The 20,490-nt window shown below is 44.0% G+C and overlaps 2 protein-coding genes across 3 annotated transcripts in view; both read left to right on the top strand.

Moving 5' to 3' along the window:
• The first annotated feature begins 1,193 nt into the window (after positions 1-1,193).
• LOC133948807 (CCR4-NOT transcription complex subunit 2-like) lies at positions 1,194-8,026 on the top strand. 2 transcript variants are annotated; one of them, XM_062382831.1, is made up of 15 exons: positions 1,194-1,275; positions 3,071-3,202; positions 3,384-3,456; positions 3,701-3,848; positions 4,251-4,469; positions 4,771-4,850; positions 4,942-5,067; positions 5,158-5,288; positions 5,411-5,531; positions 5,610-5,766; positions 5,981-6,042; positions 6,378-6,427; positions 6,526-6,626; positions 6,803-6,947; positions 7,305-8,026. In XM_062382831.1, the coding sequence occupies exons 2-15, from the start codon at positions 3,083-3,085 to the stop codon at positions 7,389-7,391; spliced, it is 1,620 nt and encodes a 539-aa protein (XP_062238815.1). In that variant the 5' UTR covers positions 1,194-1,275; positions 3,071-3,082; the 3' UTR covers positions 7,392-8,026. The 2 variants fall into 2 exon arrangements, with proteins under 2 accessions (XP_062238815.1, XP_062238814.1); XM_062382830.1 differs by having other exon boundaries at positions 4,942-5,073.
• Positions 8,027-12,777: 4,751 nt separating this feature from the next.
• The window catches only part of LOC133948830 (calcium-activated potassium channel subunit beta-4-like), a 12,902-nt gene continuing 5,189 nt past the window's right edge, over positions 12,778-20,490 (top strand). The window contains exons 1-2 of the mRNA XM_062382855.1: positions 12,778-12,942; positions 14,812-14,982. Of these exons, the coding sequence (XP_062238839.1) occupies positions 12,778-12,942; positions 14,812-14,982 (336 nt within the window). The remainder of the gene's footprint in view (positions 12,943-14,811; positions 14,983-20,490) is intronic.

Here is a 20,490-nt window from a genome sequence, read left to right as displayed (position 1 = left end):
TGTTGAATTTTGGAGGATCAAAATAGATTTATTTGAATTTTTGACACAGATTGACTGAAGAACACATTAATATTCTAAATGTAAACAAATAAATAAATTTAGAATAATTTACATGAACGAGGAAAAACATTTCTGTGGATGATCAGAAACTATTCTTTCACAACAGGAGGGAACTGTGCAGTCCCGAAGAGTGTCCTGAAGTGCTCATCCAATAAATTTGAACAGAGTAGAATAAAGTAAAGTAACTATAGTAACGTAATAGGCTTCATACAGTAAAGTAGAGTCAATTAAAACTGAGTAAAATAAAGTACAGTAATTGTAGTCAAGTAACATAACAAGGCTCATTAATCAATCAATCAATCACATTTTATTTGTATAGCCCATATTCACAAATTACAATTCGTCTCATAGGGCTTTAACCGGGTGTGACATCCTCTGTCCTTAACCCTCAACAAGAGTCAGGACAAACTACTAAAAACCTTTTAACAGGTACAAATACATAGAAACCTCAGAGAGAGCCATGTGAGGATCCCTCACATTAAGAACAGAATAGAGCAAAGAAGAGTAAAGTAACTATAGTAGAGTAACGTAATGAGGCTCATCCATTTCAGTAGAACAGAGTAGAGTAAATTAACTATAGTAGTGTGACGTAACAGGCTTCATACAGTAAAGTAGAGTAAATTATAACCGAGTAAAATAAAGTACAGTAATTGTAGTCAAGTAACATAACAAGTCTCATTAAGAACAGAGTAGAGAAGAGTAAAGTAACTATAGAAGAGTAACGTAATGAGGTTCATCCAGTAAAGTAGAACAGAGTAGAGTAAAGTAACTATAGTAGAGTAACGTAACAGGGCTCATTCAGTAAAGTATTACAGAGTAGAGTAAAGTAAAGTAACTACAATAGAGTAACGTAACAGGACTCATCCACTAAAGTAGTACAGAGTAGAGTAAAGTAACTATAGTAGAGTAACGTAACAGGACACATCCAGTAAAGTAGTACAGAGTAGAGTAAAGTAAAGTAACTATAGTAGAGTAACGTAACAGGACTCATCCACTAAAGTAGTACAGAGTAGAGTAAAGTAAAGTAACTATAATAGAGTAACGTAACAGGACTCATCCACTAAAGTAGTACAGAGTAGAGTAAAGTTAAGTAACTATAGTAGAGTAACGTAACGGGGCTCAGGGGTCAGAGGGGAAAGGTTTCCCAGCATCCTCTCTGATTTGCGAAGTGATGTCGGCCATCTTGGATTGTAGCGGGGAAGAAAGATTGATGCGGTGAGATTCTGCTTTTCTTCTTTTATTCACTGGTTCGGAGGTTCGGGGCCGAAGCGGAGCCGCCGTGAAACCCGGCCCGTGGGCTTGTCTGCACGGGACCGAGCTGAGCGGAGAACCGAGGGCACTCGACTCTCACCGGAGCCGCGCGGCCCGGTTCTTTTTGTTGTTGTTTTGGGAAACTGACCGACGGAGGCGGCGCAGGCCCAAACCCGAATAAAACACACTTTTCCCGGTCACTGTCTTCGCCCGGTAGCCTGTCGGCTTACCCGCTGCAAATCACGCTTCACCGGATCGACGACCGGCGCTAAACCCGCTTTTAAGAGCTCGTGTAGTGGTCTTCTTACGGTGCTAATAGCCGAGCAGCTAGCTTGGTAGCGAGCCCTAGCTCGCATGCTAACGTACTCGTGTATTCCTATTGAAGCAGCCGTTAGCTTACGCGCTCTTGCTAGCTAGCGGTAGCTCCTGAAGCATTTGGAGCTAACACGGTAACGGAAGCTAATAGGTTATATTTTATTTCAGCTGCACTGATAATGTGACGCGGGTTGAGTCCGTTTGTTCGTGTTGTTGAAACCAGCAGGAAGCCTCGAGGTCTGATCTACGTCAGTCAGGTTGAGCAGCTGTATTAGCTCCTGATGCTAACATTAGCTCTGTGCTCCTTCAACGGACATTTGAAACCAGAAGAAAGACGTTTCCTCTTCTAACGGCTGCTGGTCCCGTGTGGGAGCTGCACGGGAACTCACACCGGGAATCGCGGGCTCTAAACACCGAACACAGCCGGGTTGGACCCGTTAGTAGCACGTTAGCTCCATTAGCTGCTGCTCACTGGCTGCAGATTGCGGGTGTTTTGTTAACCTACTTTCAACCTGTGAAACCCGCAGACATGGGTTCACATCCCTTAATGACCAGAGCTGCTCTGGAAGCGTACGAATCCAAAGCTGCTGTGAGTTCCCATCTGAATAGAATGGAGTTTGAAGTGAGAACCAGAGCAGGTGATGACAGAAGCTGCTTCAGACTCGGATGTGCACATGCTCCCGACCGGTCCCCGGTTGGTCCAGCAGCTCTGAGGATGTGTTTCCACTCCACATCCACCTCGAACCCAAATCATGTTTAAAACCCACTCGTCATTTCATTTACTTTGTTTTCATGTTCAACTAGTTCAATGTGAGGGATTGGACGTAACACCTGCTCGTTGAATCACAGATGCACCAATGTGATCAGGGCTGTACACAACTAATACAGAATGTTAGTTCTTAGTAAAGTTATATGTCTGTTATCTGTCAATTGGTTTTTCATTTAACTCCTTGGTTAATAAGTCACTAAATGGTGGGGAGAGCGTGGCCTAGGGGATAGAGCGGGGGCTCTGCAACAAGAAGGTTGCCGGTTTGAATCCCACTCTATCCCATCTGCATGCCTAAGTGTCCTTGGCAAGATACTGAACCCCTAGATGGCCCCTCATAAATGCTGAGTGTTCTAAAATGTAAGTCGCTTTGGATAAAAGCGTCAGATAAATGACATGTAATGTAATGAATAGTAGTTGAAGTTGACCCCTTAACTAAATATTTTCTGTATGACCAGCCAAAAAAACCCCGAAGATGTTCAGTTTATTTTGAAATAAGAGAAAAAATCTTTAAGAGGTTAAAATATCACTTATTATCACTTAATATTCAATTATCCAAACAGTCGTAACTTACAAACTTTGTACAAATATAAAAAGTTGAGTTCACCGGACCTATAAGACGTGTGTGTTTCATCTCTTCAACGTGTTCTTGACCCGGTTTCCTCTCCGGCTCCTCAGGTGACACGAGGTATGTTTGGTGCTAACCGGAAGAAGTTTATGGAGGGGGGGGTGGAGAACGACTACGCGGACGACTCAAGCCTCTACTACAGCCAGCAGTCCATGTTCCCTCCACACCGCCCAGATAAAGATGTGAGTTACTGCTAGTCAGGGTTTTCTAAACCAATCTTCATCATACACTCTGTACCGTTTAATTATACATATTTAAAGTATTGTGTGAAAGAATGGTGAATTACACCCACATTGATAATCCTCATAACCAACACATCTCTGCTGTTAATGAAACAATCTGTTGGATTTCCTCTGTGTTCAGATGTTGGTGTCTTCCTCTGCTTCCTCTACGGGTCAACTGTCACAGCTGGGAGCCAGTTTATATGGTCCGCAGAGTAAGACGCACACACACACACATTTGTCTCAAGTCCCATTAAAATGATCAATATTTGAGACATTTTCAGTTTCTACTGCACAAAGAAAGATGTCATCATAAACTCTTCAATCTTAGTTAAAAGTTAAAACCTGTATTTTGCCGTCTAAGCTCAGAACTGTGTTTTTCTACAATGTTTAAACTGAGAAGGCTCATGTTTCACTTTTTGAATAAGCAAGTTGTCTGTCTCTGTGTGTTTGCTGCAGGTGCGTTGGGGTTTCCCATGCGTGGTATGAACAGCAGCGCAGCACCTCAGTTAAGTCGAAGTGGTCTGAACCAGTCTGCCAGCCAGCTCTCCAGTCATGCCAGTACACCCAACTCTGGAACAATGCACACTCCTCCATCACCGAGCAGGTACGGCAAAAATACACGTCCATTGTTTCAATGTTTAGTTTATCTTTTCAGTATTTATGTAGTTGTGCAGTTTAAAACGTGTCAGTGACGGAGTTTACCAGCTTCCAAAAGTTTCTCTTGTTTTAGTTTGAAAAGGCCGCGGCTGCGTGTTAGTCAGGACGAAGAGAAACTAAGTGTTTAGTAAACAATTATCCATCGACCACATTCTCTTTCTGATTGGCTCTCATCAGTCACATGACTCGACCACCAGCGGTGAATACAAAGCTCTGCTCACACTTCCTGTCAGTAACAGTTTCACCTCAAATCCAGCTGCTGGTGTTCCTCCTCTTCACAAACCACATGTGAGCATGAAACCACCGAACCACCGGGAGCTGCGCTAACCTCTCTGCTCTCTCCCTGCAGGGGCATCCTGCCGATGAACAGCCGGAGTGTCCTGAACCACAGTCAGCAGGTGGGCGGTCCCACGGGTCAAGCGGGAGGGATGGGGGGTGGCAGCGGCGACAGGGGGGGTGGCGGCGGAGGAGGGAGGAGCGGCAGCATGGGGAGTCCCAGCCGGTCGTCGCCCAGCATCATCGGGATGCCCAAACAGCAGCAGGCACGGCAGCCGTTCACGATCAACAGGTAACACAGACATGGAGCCTTTCACCTGGTCACTGACTGACTGTTCAACCACAGAATGAAACGTGGGGGGGGGGCAGAGGGGACTCGCACCCACAGTCAAATGAATCCATCAAGATTCTCTCAGCTTCATGTGTTGAAACCAAAAACAAAGAGTAGCACCAGTGAGACATTGTGGTTAGATGGATATCGGTGTTCACTTTCTCCTTTTGGTTTCAGTTCAATGAATTTCTGTTTTCACACGCGTGTCATCACTTCCGAGAGTAATCCAGCCCGTGTTGTGTGTCTGTGTGTTGTGTGTCAGTATGTCAGGGTTTGGGGTGAACAGGAATCCCGGCTTCAACCTAAACAACTCGTTATCCAACAACATCTTCAATGGAACAGGTGAAAAACCAGCTCATGGTGTGAACCACTCCTGGATCTTCATTGGTTTGAATGTTGGACTGAGTGTTTGTGTGTTTGTGTGTCTGTGCAGACGGCAGTGAGAACGTGACGGGGCTGGACCTGTCGGATTTCCCCGTGTTAGCAGAGAGGAGTCGGAGGGACGGAGGTTCGAATCCCACCCCGCTGCTCAACCCGCTGGCCGGTCGGGCGCCTTACGGTGGGAGTGTGTGATTTTATTTTTTTATTACTTTGACATATTTTGCTGCTGTCGACATATTGCTAACCGCCCTGTCCTCCTGCTGTCCAGTTGGCATGGTCACCAAGCCGTCCAGTGAGCAGTCACAAGACTTCTCGATCCACAACGAGGACTTCCCAGCGCTCCCAGGGCCCAACTACCAGTCAAAAGACCCCACCAGCACCAGCGAAGACAGCAAAACGGTGACTGACCTCTGAAATGAATCTCACATCTCGAGCTCTGTCTCCTGTCCGGTGTCTTCGGCTCGTCCCTCTGGTTTCGTGTCTCATTATTTTTTTTTACCTCCTTTTTTTTGTCCAATCAGAATCTGAACTCGTCAGGAAAGTCCACCTCCAACTCAGATGGTCCAAAGTTCCCCGGGGACAAGAGCTCTGCACCGAGTAACAACAACCAGCAGAAGAAAGGGATCCAGGTTCTTCCTGACGGTGAGAGTCATGTGACACGTCCACGGGGGGGACGACCATATGAGCATATTTGAGTTTGAGCCATTTCTCATGTCACAGGGCGAGTGACCAACATCCCGCTGGGCATGGTAACGGACCAGTTTGGAATGATTGGCTTGTTGACGTTCATCCGGGCGGCGGAGACGGACCCTGGCATGGTCCACCTGGCGCTGGGCTCTGACCTCACGACGCTGGGCCTCAACCTCAACTCACCAGAGTACGACACACACACACACACACACACACACACACACACACACACAAACCTGTTCTTCGTATAAGCTTAAAAAATTCTGGCTTCTATTTTGAGACTGAGAACAAATCATGATCAGCATCGAACTAATCATGTGACTGCAGGTGGGGGAGTGGGTGTGTGGGGACGGGAGCGAGGGGGATGTGAACCTTAATGTCTCCTTTTCTGTCTCCACCAGGAATCTCTACCCCAAGTTTGCGTCTCCCTGGGCGTCGGCTCCATGTCGACCGCAGGATATCGGTGAGATGAACGTTTGATTATTTGAGTTTATCCTGAAGGTTCATGGAAGTCACTCGATTCATCTCGTGGTCACAAGCCGCTGCACAGAGTCAATCTTGGGCCTTCGTGTTTGCTGGATGTGTAAATAGTTTGTAGGACGATGTGAGTTTTGAATCTGTTAAAAAATGGGAAGTAAAAGTTTCACCGAAGCAAATGTCATATTTAAAAAGAATCTGAACCAACAGAAGGTTTCAGACTCGGAGGCTGAACCAGAGCTTTGTGTCCGTCGCTGTGTTTATTAACTAAAAGATATTTATAGATTCTTTTTTTAACTTTGACGTCATTTCCTCCTTCAGACTTCCACGTCCCGTCAGAGTATTTAACCAACATCCACATAAGGGACAAGGTACGTGATTGGACTCAAAGTTCCTGAGGGTGGAAGTGATTTGATTATTTCTGGTCTGAGTGTCTCGACTGATTGAGTCTCTTACCTCCTGTCTGCAGTTAGCAGCTATCAAGTTGTCTCGATACGGTGAAGATCTGCTGTTTTATCTCTACTATATGAACGGTGGAGACCTACTACAACTGCTGGCTGCAGTAGAACTGTAAGAGGAACACACACACACTCACTCACACACACACACAGTATAATTCATTTCATAGACATCTTGTTTTGAAAAGTACGACACACACTGAGAGAGACCGGATGTTCTCTGTCACCACAACAGGATGTGTTGAAGTGAGTCCTGATTGGAGGTTCTATGTGTTTGTGTGTTTGCAGCTTTAACAGGGACTGGCGGTATCACAAAGAAGAGCGGGTGTGGATCACTCGGGCTCCGGGGATGGAGCCCACGCTGAAGACCAACGCCTACGAGAGAGGGACCTACTACTTCTTCGACTGCATCAACTGGAGAAAAGTGGCCAAGGTGAACGTGAACGTGTTTCACTTTAAATTCACTCAGTTTGAAATTAAACCCTTTAACTTATTTAACCCTCGTGAGTTTTGGGCTTTTAACCCCTTCATGTTCAGCGAGCTGTTTTCAGTACGACGTTTCCTTTATGACCGATGTTTAAAGTGTAAGTGCAGATTTATGATGTGAAGCTTTAATTGTGAAGTTGACTGAACACTGAGCCACATTCACCAATTTGAAATAAAAAGCAGGTAAAATATTTAATGAATTGTAAAATAAATTGAATCAGAATTTTATCAGTGATTCAAGAATTTCTAATTAATCAAATTCTGTTGTGAAGTGACACATTTAAAACTTTCTGTTTGTTCACAGGAGTTTCATCTGGAGTACGACAAACTAGAAGAACGGCCTCACGTTCCCTCCACCTTCAACTACAATCCTGCCCAGCAGGCCTTCTGATTGGCTGTCCCTCCTCCTGCCTGCCTGCCATTGGCCCTCCTGGCTCATCCATCACCCCCGTCTAGGTTTTATTCCACCTCCACACACATTTAAAGTGAATCTGGCCGTGAAGGAGTCGGGACAGGAGAGGGCGTCCCGTCTCTTGACCTCTTAAGACTTTATCATTTTAACTTGACCGATTCTTCTTTGTTCTTTACCTCATTTTATTTTGTTTTTAACTTTATTTCCCACCCTCCCTCCATGGGTTTGGTTCTGTTTTGTGGAGCACAGACTAAATGTCAACAGACAGCACAGTACAACAATCACAGACACGAGTGCTGTAAATAACTGTCCATCTGATCGAGTGATTGTCGTTTCTACTCCGTCTTTCAGAATCTACTATTTTTTTGTCAAGAGAAGCTTTTAAGAAGAAGCAGATTTTAACACAGAACAAAGGATTCGATCACAAACGTCAGGATGGATAATTATTTCACTCTGTGTCTGAAGAACTCAAGATATTTATCATTTTTCTTTATTTTTACCAGGTTTCTCCAACTTTACACATCAGAGCACACACATCAGCAAACAGTGGACAGTCAGGAGAGGAAATGCAATGTACATTGTAGCACTATTTCATAATAAAAGGAGAAAAAACATCTTTTATTTTGGTTTGTTTTGTGCCGGAAGCAGCAGCAGCGGGTTTAGGAGAGGGACTCAGCTTTTGGGGTTTTAGCCAATTCAAGTAAAGTTCAACATCAGGAACAGCAGTGAATCAAAGTGATTTTAAACTAATTGGAATTATTATTTTCTTCTTATCAATAAATCCCTCATCAGAACCAGGGACGTCACCAGAGTGGAGCCGACGACTGAGGTGAACATTTGGGTCAGAAGGAAACTTTATGTGGGACTGAGGGAAAATCAGATTTATTGATGTTTCAAAAGTCTTTAGACTCATCAATACAATATCACCACACGTCGCTTTAAATTCATTTGTAATAAATGACGCAGTGGAACAATAATGAAGGGTTAAGAAAAGGAGAAATATAGATTTTCCTTTTCACATCATGTCAGAACTCTGAGGATAAAAGTTTCAGACAGAATGAAAATGTCTTCACATCTCGTTCACACTCAGTTTTCAGCCACAGTTTTTCATTTCTGCTTTTTTCATTCAAACATCACGGTTCCTGTTTTCTCTCTGCAGCTTCTCATTTCTTCACCTTCAATATTTACTTCATTTTCTTTTCTTTAACCTCCTTCCTCTTTTCTGTCACCTCCCACATGGATTACCCTCCGAGGGGGAAGCAGGACGAGTTTGATATTTTGGGAAACAGGTTTATTCACTTTCTTGCTGAGATTTAGTGAAGATTGACGCCACTCTCAAGTCAGTGTGGTAAACATGAAGCAGTCGATTGACCCGGTGGAACTTTCAGACGGGAGAAGGCTCCTCACAGCTCTGAGGACTCGTTCACACCTGGTTTGGTTCAGAGCTTCAGACGCTTCAGTTCAGTCTGAACCTGAACATCAGCTGTGAAGGTTCCTCAGACCAGAAGAGGGGTTCTGGATCAACGTTCACTTGAACTACTGTGGAGTACTCTGGAGTACTCTGGAGTACTCTGGAGTACTCTGGAGTACTGTGGAGTACTGTGGAGTACTGTAGAAGCTAGAGACGACTGCTTGTAGCTTCCATGTTTAGCGCACAGACACGAGGTCGGCTTCAAATTTTCAAATCAGACAAAAAATCCATAAGCGAATCTTCCCAGATGTAAAACTTTTTCTTTAAGGTCTTGAAAAGTGATTTGATTTGAGTTATATATATTTTTTAGTTCCCTCCAGGAGTTCCCGATGTCCAGGTAGATGTGTGTGTGTGTACATATTTGTGTGTATGTATACACACACCTGAGATACAAGGCAGTATTTTTAAGAAAACAGGAAAAACCAAAAATCTTTTTTCTGAACAATGCAATACCCGACTTCCTGTTACCATGGGAACCATGGGGACCACCTTCCAGCCGCCCGCTGCCGTGACGACGACTGTGACGGCGTTGCCACGACTACAGGGGCCAGTTTGTTGACACTACAGCAGAAAGCCAAGGACACGCCCACAGATCCCATGTGACCTGCTCGACATGATTTGATTGGAGAATTACGACTGAGGCCCTTGGCCATTGGCTGTTTTATTAAATATGGCAGCTAGTGTTTTAATAGGAAAAAGAATAAAATAAATATTCTGGTAATGAAATTTAACGACGAGTCTGGATTGTTTGTTTTGTGTTGATGTGGAAACTCATGTTTTATTTTTCAGGACAGAAAATGAACCGATCGTTTTCGAGACGTCGGACTTTTCTCCTGGAAGACGATCTTCAACGAGCAGATTTAGATTTAATGCTTCGACGTTAACTTCATTTAAAATGAAACAAACGCTTGTCCACGCTGTGAATTAACGTTTTGTCTGATATCGAGTTGTGTTCATGCTATTTTCTATTTGAAAAGGTTATTTTGTTAAGATCAATATTTATCTAATAACTGCAGATTGTTTACACTTGATCAATTCATTTTAGCTAAATAATGAAAAAGGACAATTTAGGATTTTTTTTATGACAAATTGTCTCAAGAAAAAACACATTTTGTTTTTTTATGACATTTAAGAAACAACCAATTTTTCTGGAGCCTTTTTCCTTTGAATAAACTTTATTCTGTTAATTGTCCGGTCGTTAAAAGGTTTAAGGAGCAGCTAACATTTTTATTTAATGCAGAAATATGTGGATTTGATTTAAGTTATTTCTCCACATAAAGGACTCAAGTGGTCAATCAAGGGGAAAAAATCTTTTTTTTAATGTTTCAAACAACATTTCTTTTAATGTAAGTTGACAGAAAACCGTTTCGGCCTATTGTCCACATGGCGGCGCCATATACCAACAAACCAGCCGGCAGGAGAACGGGTTAGACCGCATTAACATAAAAGAAGAATCGTTAAGTAAATTCAAATTTAAATGAATTCCAGTTTTATATTTTGTTCTTGTTAATAAAGTAGAAATTCTCTAAAGTTAAGTGATGATGATAAAACTGTAAATTCCTTCGTCACTTCTTCAGCAGCTACAACTATTAAAATGATTCATGTGAAATTATTTGATTACATCAGTCTTTTAGTTTCATTACAGCTGAGTCGACACACAAACACACACACATGATACTACAGACACTAACACACAGTCTTTCTGATTTTACTGAAGCGGTGGAATCAGTGGAGATTAAATGTTTGTTCAGAATCAGCTGCTGAAGACAAACAGATGAGTTAGTTTCACTCATGTCTGTTGAATGATGTCATTTCCTTCACTTCTCATCTAGCACTCAATAATCTCACAGGTTTGTTTTGATTTCATAAACTGTTATGTTTGTTTAATTCTGTCTGAACCTCGGTTATGTAACTGTGCATTAACGTGTGGGAGTGAGAACATGAGACTCTGGACTTTATTTAGTTCATTCCTCACTGAAGCAGAAGAAAGATCCAGAACCTGGTCCAGCTCTGATCCACCATCAGCCTCGAGCTTCAGAAGGAACGTTCTGATTTCATCTGTTGATCATCAGCAGATTAATCATCAACCATCTTCACAGGAGAACCAGGATCTGTGTCATAAAATATCAACATGTCAGTTTCCAGCTTCTCAGATGTGAGAATTTGATGCTTTTCTTTGTTATATGACAGTGAACTGAAAATATTGATAACACAATATTAACTTAACACAACCAACACCTACACCAATCAGTGACAGCAAATTGAAAATAACGTAAAATCAAGTTTCATATTAGAATTAAAATGATGAATCATTGAGTAAAATGTCTGCACGAGTTTAGTGTTTAGTCCAGCTCTGTTGTTCACTCCAGATAAAACCATGTGTTGCACATAAAGTTGTGTATTTGGTGCAGAACGCAGCTGCACCAGGAGGATTTCATTTCTGTTGATTGTTGGATTTTCAGCCAAATGTTTCCTCCTACGTCAGAGCAGCCGGAGCCGAGCGTCCTAATCGCATCATCTGAATGTGGATTCGAGTCGATGCCCTTTTACATCCATTGTTATTTGTTTTATTCCCTGAAAACCTGAATCCCGTCCTCGGAGGAACCGGCTGTCCCTGGACCTGCACCTTGACCTCATGTCAGTAGGTCTCACCCAGTTTGTGAGTCAGACTGGGCCACTGGTTTCTCCCTGCTGCTCTTCAAACGGTGGTTTCCTGTTGCTCTGCAGAGACACGTGGCTGATGTCCGTTGATATTTGTAATCTCTTGATCTGCAGAGATGATAATAATCCTGCCACATGCCTCCCTGATTACCAGAGCATCATGCTGAGCTGCTCTGTGGAGCATCATGCACCAGTCACAAGCAGAAGAAACTCCTCATATCCACAGTTCTGCTGCAGCCTTTTTTTATGTTAATATTTATTTATGTTCACTGAATTCCATAAAGAACAATGTTATTAGTCTGCACTGATTTCCACCAAACTTCTTATGAACATGTGGATTGTGTTATTTCTTATCAAACAAACAGGAGGAAAGTGTGAGTCGACCATTTCCTCAGTGAATTAGTGAAACAGGTTCAGAGGTTGAAGCTCCAACGAGAAGGTTCTGAGTTCAAGTCTCTATTTGTTAGTTCGGTCTTTTCCCTTCTGTGACGGAGACTCGACTCTTCAGAGAGAAATCGATGATCGATCCTCGGAGGCCATCTGGAGACTGGTTGCATCTTTAACACACACACGCACACACACACACACACACACACACACACACACACACACACACACACACACACACACACACACACACACACACACACACAGTGAAACCATATTGATCCCTGGACAGAAACAGTTTCATCACCTGATGAAGTACAATTAACAGAGTAAACTTTGTAAATGAACCTGAGGAGAATTAACAAAGACCAGAGTCAGAGAATCATGTAGCTTTGAAAAACATGAAGTTACACAATTACATCAAAAGAAGAGAGAGAGAGAGAGAGAGAGAGAGAGAGAGAGAGAGAGAGAGAGAGAGAGAGAGAGAGAGAGAGAGAGAGAGATGGAGGATAACTGAAACCATGAAGGAACTGATTCTCAGAGAGGAAACAGATGTTGTTTAACAGTTTATCAGAAGGAGAGACAGAGTCACCTCTCCCTCCCTCTCTCCCTCTCTCTCTCTCAATCTCTCAGTCTCTCAGTCTCCCTCTCTCTCCCTCTCTCTCTCTCTCCCTCTCTCTCTCGCTCTCCCTCTCCCTCCCTCTCTCTCTCTCTCTCTCTCTCTCTCTCTCTCTCTCTCTCTCCCCTCCCCTCCTCCTCCTCCTTCCCTCCTCCACCTCCTCCACCTCCTCCTCCTCCTCTCCTCCTCTCCATGCCGGTGGAGGAGCCTCACTCCTCGGAGCAGCCATGGCGAAGATCCGGGTGTCGTACGAGTATTCGGAGGCGGAGGATAAGAGCATCCGTCTGGGCTTGTTCCTGATCGCCTGCGGGATCCTGAGCCTCTTCATCCTCGGCTTCTGCTGGCTGAGCCCGACGCTGCAGAGCCTCCAGAGCAAGCCGGCCAACTGCACGGTGAGTGCGGCCAGCGGCTCGCTGCCGCCCCGGGGGCTGGAGCTGCTCCTGGAGCTTCTATTACACATGAACATTAATGAGATTAATCATCTCCATTTTCTCTGTGTGTCTCTCTGTCAGGATCTGAAGTTATGCCACCAGTACTCTGTACAATTAGTTTCTGAAAAAGTCTTGTTGTGAACATATGAATAATTATTTATTAATTTATCAGAAAACAACAGTAAACTGAGGAGTCTGCATATTTCTACATCATGGATTGAACAGCTTGGAGACAGATAGATTAATAATACAGTAATTCAAAGTCCTCATCGTGTCTTTTTTAATTGAATATCAATTTCCTTGAAAAGGATTTTGAAGTATTTGTTTACTTTAACATATTTCAGTGTTTGTAAAAGTCCTTATTTAAGTTGTGACGTCAGAGGATTCCTGGAGATGATCTGAGTTAAACTAAGATTCATAACAGATTCATAAACAGATCAGGTCTGAAACTCGCGTCCTGAGTTTCCATCACTTCGAGTTTCCGGTGATGAGTCGTCATCAGAACTGACAGGACCTGTCAATCATCGTCAGCCTGTCAGTGATGCATGTGGAGACAGTGATTGGAGACAGTGATCTAAATAAGATGTAGATCTGATCTCTGATCTTATTGGTTGTAGAACTTGATGCACTATATGATGTCATTCAGATTATATTGTGGCATCATGATGACATCATTCCTACAAAGTGGAAGCAGAGATCTGCATGATGTCACTGACCGTATGACATCATATGAAGGTTTTCTGGGATCAGCCTCGTTTAGTCTCCAGTCTTTCTGAGCCTGTGTTTTTCAGGCCTCGTGTTTCTGACGTCTCGTTCGGGATCTGAACCCGCGTCACGTCGCCTGTGATTAAATTACTTTAATTTAGATGTGTTTGACACAATGTCCAGCTCAGGCCTTTTCCTCCAGATTTATGAAGTCATTCATTTCAATCTTTTCCCGTCGATACAAAGTGAGTTTCTCCACCTTCAGAGTTTCAGGTCATAAATCACTGAAAGATGAAGTCAGAGCTGATTTATTCGGCTGTTAGCTTATTGCATTGTCCTGAAACAACGTTCATGCATTATACAGAGTGGAGTGGGTTTGTGTGTGTGTGTGTTTTAAATCACACAAAGTCCTGTGGCCGTTAGAGGACTCACTAATCCACTGGTTCACATAAATCTCATTCTGCAGCTCGCTGACCTCCTGACTGATGAAGACGCCTCGGACTTCATCAAATCTGAAAGGATTGATTTTCTGTTTTACGTCCTATTGATATTTGTTTATGTCAGACTGGTAATGAGCAGAGAGAAGAGCTGCTGCCTTGCTCATCGTTGCCATGTGGAAGATCCAAATCCTTACAAGCAAATTCAGGAATAAACTTATCTTCAATACAAGCTCTCAACCAATCAGGAGTTAGTCTCAGCTGTCAATCATCTCGTCTCAGCCGGTTTTTATATCATCAAATAACTGATTCAAACCAAACTGATCAGAAACTTGAACAAACATCAGAGAGAGAAGAACGATGTGAAACGACAGAAACATCTTCACACATTTATATAACGTCTACTTGAGTTCAGTCCATGTCCCGTCTGCTAACATGGAGGAGGAGGGGTTATAATCCTGACTGCAGCCTGCCACCAGGGGGCGATCAGGCTTTTTTGGAAACTGCTGTGTCGTCCATCTCAACTCAACTCAGTCTGTGACCCGGATCCCACTGACTTTAGTTAGACTCTTTAGCGCCACCAGCTGCTCAGTTGTGGTTTTGAGTGAAACGTCTGAGAGTCGCACTGATTTCAGCCTGAAGTTCACATCTCCTCCTCCTCCTCCTCCTCCTCCTCCCCCCCTCTCAGGTGGTGTCGGTGCTGCGTCCGGAGGAGATGTTCGAGTGTGTGTTCACGTGTGGAGCCGACTGCAAAGGGACGTCCCTCTATCCCTGTCTCCAGATCTTCGTCAACAACTCGGAGTCCAGCTCGGTGGCTCTGCTGCACTTCGACGAGCAGCAGCTGGTCCTGAACCCGAAGGTAGGAGGGACGCTCGGGGTCCGGGTCCAATCATAGAGTATCTTATTATGACGTATATTATTATAAATCACTGGCATCAGCTTCTCAAATTGGAACGCGTGTTGTTTCTCAAAGTTTCCATGAAAAGAAACTCAGCATCTTTCACTTTCTGAACGTTAACCGGACTGAACCGGAATGAAAGAAGCACAACATAAAACCACAATATCAAATGATCAGAATAATGAATCCCTGTGGAAGTCGCACAAATCTCTGATGAAGTAATGACACAAAATCCAGAACAATTAGATGAGGTCATCCGTTTATGTGACGATGAAGAATCAGAGGCTGAGATAATAAACATGTTACCTTCTGAGGAGGTGAAGTGTTGGTGAAGCAGTGAACTCATTCATCTCATTTGAACGTCGGGCAGATGAACGAGAGTGAATGAAATTAAACAGTTTGTAAAATCAGATCCAGTTTAATGTTTAAAGGTGAAACGAATCAGACGTGAAGCTCTCACAGACTAAAGAGGAACCGCAGCAGCAGGTTCCAGATCTGTTTTAATCCGCTGAGCGTCTGATTGGTTTTTGTTTGGCAGCAGCTGGAAGTGAGACGAACAGAAATAGATCCGCGGAGACACAACTCACCATTAAACCACTCAGTGTGTGAATGGAGCTCTTTGAGCGTCAGTACCCAGCAGCTGACAGACTCTGGATCAGGTTCAAGTGGAGCTGCTGCTGTGTCTGTTCCCACTGCGTCTGTGCTCTTAACGGCTCTGGATCAGTACTGACCTGCCAGCGTGGTGAGTTGTGGGTTCACGTGATTGGATGAAGCATCATCTTCATCTGGGATGTTTGGATTTTCCATGATTGATTTTAGTCACTTATTAATTTGGCTGTGTTACCGTCTGATGATTCTCTGATTCATCAAGTGAGAAAAAGCCTGAATCATCATATTGAACACATGAGAAGCTTCACACGTTTCAACACTCGACTCGAACTCGACTCTGGATCACGAGGCGTCGACTCAGAGAAGAAACAACGAGACGTCACAGAATCACATCAAATCTGAAAAGACAGAAACCCAGAGAAAGAAGCACAGATATGAACCAACGTGTTAAAGTGACACTACACACACTACAACATGTGAGATTGTGTGTGTGTGAGTGGGGGGGGGGTCTGCATATGTCGGCCATGTGTATAACGGAGCTTCCTCACGGGAAGAAGGAGAATATGAAATAATAAAGTACAGACGAGGACAGTCCATAAGTCTGTTGGTCAGTGGGACTTCTTCTTCTTCTTCTTCTTCTTCTTCTTCTTCTTCTTCTTCTTCTTCTTCTTCTTCTTCTTCTTCTTCTTCTTCTTCTTCTTCTTCTTCTTCTTCTTCTTCTTCTTCTTCTTCTTCTTCTTCTTCTTCTTCTTCTTCTTCGGTGGTGCACGTCTGGCCGTCGCTACAGCAACAGTGTAAATATAGCGGGCGAGAGATGGCGTGTCGCTGATGCCGCTCGGTCGCCATAGCGACAGCAATGGCGATGAAGAGGAGAGAGACGAGTCACGCTTCATTCAGGGGGGGGGGGGGGGGTCATAGCTCCACTCACAGGTTCGGTGACCTTTCATTAAACTAATGAGAGAGGGAGAGGTACACTTCAAATACTGTCATAATATATTTATATATCACATAGACCCTCCAATCAGAACCCCCCCCCCCCCCCACCCCCCGCCACGTCAGGGTGACAACATTACACGCTTCAGACATATTAGTTCTCATGATCCTGAGACACGTGAGCACGACAAGAAGACACAAACACAAACACATTCAAACGTCTAGGAAAGGAAACAAAGACACAAGGAGGAGGAGGAGGAGGAGGAGGAGGAGGAGGAGGAGGAGGAGGAGGAGGAGGAGGAGGAGGAGGAGGAAGGTCCAGAACATCTGGAACTGGATGGACTCAGTATCTCTGCCACAGGCCCCTGATGACATCACACCGAACCACAGACCAGGGTTCGGTCTCACGCTCAGTTTGTGTAACCGTGCAGACAAACAGAGAAACCAACCAGTGAGCAAACCATTACAGTCATGGTGGAGGTGATGAGCCAGTGGGAGCAGGTCACTGGTCTGGTTTTTCAGCAGTCAAGGATTAAAGTCTCTTACTCTCCCTTTTTATGCCAATATTGTGTTTATAACCTTGATTTGTATATTTATTTGGTTATTAAAATGAAACCGAGGTTGTGACTGTGATGTAAAGATTTGAAGAACATCAATGTGGTTAAGGTTGTTGTGACCTCTGACCCTTGACCCTTGACCCAGAGTCAAGGGTGCAGCACCGTGGACCTGCTGACCTCCTGACAGTTCTCAACCTGAACTTCTATTTGAAGATCAATGCAGAATGTCCAGAAACTAAAAGATGTGGAACTGAACCATCGCTGAGTGAAATGGACCAGTGGACACTGTGGACGAACCAGGACATGGAGACACATGTGACTCTATGACCTTCTGCCTCTCGCACTAATGAGAGCGACACCCTAATGGACCTGGTGCTTGTAGAGCAGCTGACTGAGGGACAGATGAAGGGAGGGAGACCTGCAGCTAATTGGTGTTGGGTCTATGGGGGGAGGGGGGGGGGGGTAGTTAGTGGAGCCGCCTGTGGACCGATGACTGACATGACATTAAGATGAACAGCAGCACGACGCATACGGAGACCAACTGTCTCTACGTGTCAAAGAAAACTCAGGTTTTATCTTTTTGTTCATCAGAAATAATAAAAATAGATTTGTTATCAATCAAACGGCAGGAATCAGGAATCAGTCCGATCGGTCCGGTAGTTTGAATCCTTCAGGGATAATGAAACCAGTGGTGTTTTAAAAGTGTCCAGAGATCAGTTGTGTTTTCATTTGCTGTGTTAGTTGATTGAGATGAGACCTGGTGGAGGGACAGAGTCCTCATCGTGATCCAGGGATTTAGTTTCACTTCTTCCTCTAAATGAACTGAATCTAGCTGCAGGTTCACGTGCAACAGCTTCCGAGTCACAGTGCACAGACAAGAGAGACGGGTTGTTGCATGAGAGAGAACTGCTCTGCACAAAAGTCTTGGTGGTCGGTAAAAACCTTATGGACGATGGCGCAGCAGCAAAAATGCAGCTCACATCAGAACAAGTTCAAGATCTCAAGTTATTATGAGAAGTGTGAAAAAAAAAATGTGTGGTTCAGTCTGAATAAGTTGTGTTGATTAATGGGAAACTTGATGCATCCTCAGTTTCCATTCATGAGGTTGTTTGCGTTGACTAGTTTGATCGTGTGTGTGTGTGTGTGTGTCTGTGTGTAGATCTCAGTATGAGGAGAATCCATCTGAGCTCATTTCCAGGAGAGAAGGGAACATGACCTGCAGGCGCATGTTTTTATAAAATCTGATTATATTGAGTGGAAGCTCGGTGGTGTTCAGTGTGACTTGGTGTCCCTGGAGTCTGCAGCTCACGCTTCTTTCCTCTCTGAGTCGACAGCTCGGAGATAATGAATATTTTATATTTATTATTTTTTTTTCTGAGCAGTTTTAGGCACAAAGACAACGTTTCATGTTGATCTCATAATCCCTCGTTCATTTGAGGTCATTTTCTCTTTGTCAACAAATCAAACTTTGATTTTCTTTCCCTGAATCGCTCTGATGACTGAACGCTGTCGGGCAGCGATCGGTTGTTTCTGAAGCAGCTCTGGGTTGTGTGAGCTGTTTTAAATCTATGATACAAACACACAAGAACCTGTGAGCCATAAGCTGAAGAGCACAAAGAGACGAGGCGCTGGGGTTTGAGCAAATCAGGATTTCAAACTCAAATAACGTGTTATAGTCTTTTAATGACACGGTGCTAAAGCCTGTCTTCAGGTCCGAGCAGGTCTGAGCAGACGAGTCGTCATGTGAGTCTGATAACCTCGCAAAAGTGTTTGTGTAAGACGCACACACACACAGAGTGCTACACACACACACAGTGATACACACACACATAGTGCTACACACCTGCTGAACCATCTCTGGTTTATTGGGGCAGGATTTCATTTCATTTTTGTTGGAACAAAATTGAACTGTAAAGAGAAAATGGCTGGAAGAGAAAAATGGACCAGCAGAGTTTTTACACATGACTGAGCTGCTGCTGTGTGTTTGTGTGTGTGTGTGTGTGTGTGTGTGTGTGTGTGTGTGTGCTGATTTCAGACATCCATCAAGCTGCCTCACACTGCGCTGCTTTTCAGACAGAAGCAGATGAGCTGATATTTCGGATTCTGACTCCAATTTATTTCTGATAGTGTGTGTGTCTGTGTGTCTGTGTGTGTGTGTGTGTGTCTGTGTGTGCGGGTGTGTGTGTGTGTGTCTGTGTACAGTTACATAAATGAATCACCATGTTCTTTGGACAAAAAACAAATATTGGTGCTTCTGACTGGACTCGTTCTCTTTTATCTCTCGACAACAGAAATTTTAAAACTGTGGAAGAATTTACCTGAAAGTCTCATTTGACACTTTCATCCATTTTCTACTGAGGTAATTTATATTCTCTGTTATTATTCTGAGCTCAAAACCTTCTGGTATCTATCAATCAGATCACACACACACACACACACACACACACACACAAACCTTTAGTTGATTTGATTTAAAAGCCACAAATATTCAGTAAAAGTGATCAATAACCAATAAATATGTATCAATAACTGATCCCTCATAAACACACTGTCATGTGGGGTGAGCTGTGAGTCAAGCATCTGTTCAGAGAAAGAGAGAGAGGGAGAGAGAGAGAGAGAGAGGGAGAGGAAGAGAGAGAGGGAGAGAGAGAGGGAGAGAGAGAGGGGGAGAGGAAGAGAGAGAGGGAGGAAGGTGGGTGGTTTCACTCAGCCAATTACGCAGCTGAGTAATTTCCTCGTTTATGACTTAATTATATTATACATGTAAATAACCAGAGCAACGGTAACCAGGGGGCAGCACACACACACACACACACACACAAACACACACACACACACACACACACATACACACACACACACACACACACAAACACACACACACACACACACACATACACACACACAGAGGATGATTGAAGGGAGAAGGTCAAAGGTCAACGAGGAAGGATATTAATTCATAAAAGCAGATGTTCCTTCAGGCAGATGAAAAAAACATAATGAAATCAGTGATGACGGCAATAATGAGCATGTGTGTGTAAGTGTGTGTGTGTGTGTGTGTGTGTGCTTCTAACTTAAACTAATGAACTGTAATGAGACAGAAACTCAGGAGCTCCAGGATGTTGGGGGGGCGGTGTAGCTGTCTCACTGCCCAGCCAGGAGCCTCCGTCTCTGGGGACAGGCTCTGCTTCACCCCCCCCCCCCCCCCCCCACCTCCTCTCAGCCATTACAGCCATTTGTGTTTGTCCTGTGAAGCAGCAGCAGATTGTTCTGGTCTGACTCGGTCACCACAACAGGAGCATGAGAGGAACCATGTGTTCAGATCCGTGGATGGATCAGAAGGTTGGAGGTTCTCCATGTTGTCCGTGAC

The sequence above is a fragment of the Platichthys flesus genome, chromosome 23, assembly GCF_949316205.1.
Source record: "Platichthys flesus chromosome 23, fPlaFle2.1, whole genome shotgun sequence".
In the NCBI taxonomy this organism is placed as follows: domain Eukaryota; kingdom Metazoa; phylum Chordata; class Actinopteri; order Pleuronectiformes; family Pleuronectidae; genus Platichthys; species Platichthys flesus.
The sequence above is the reverse complement of the archived record's forward strand: the minus strand, read 5'-3'. Positions and strand labels throughout refer to the sequence as shown.

Excerpts from the sequence above, each read along its gene's own strand:
- LOC133948807 (XM_062382830.1), top strand. The coding sequence starts at position 3,083 with ATGTTTGGTGCTAACCGGAAGAAGTTTATGGAGGGGGGGGTGGAGAAC. Across the intron at positions 3,849-4,250 it reads ACTCCTCCATCACCGAGCAG|GGGCATCCTGCCGATGAACA; the intron begins GTACGGCAAAAA and ends CTCTCCCTGCAG. Across the intron at positions 6,948-7,304 it reads ACTGGAGAAAAGTGGCCAAG|GAGTTTCATCTGGAGTACGA; the intron begins GTGAACGTGAAC and ends GTTTGTTCACAG.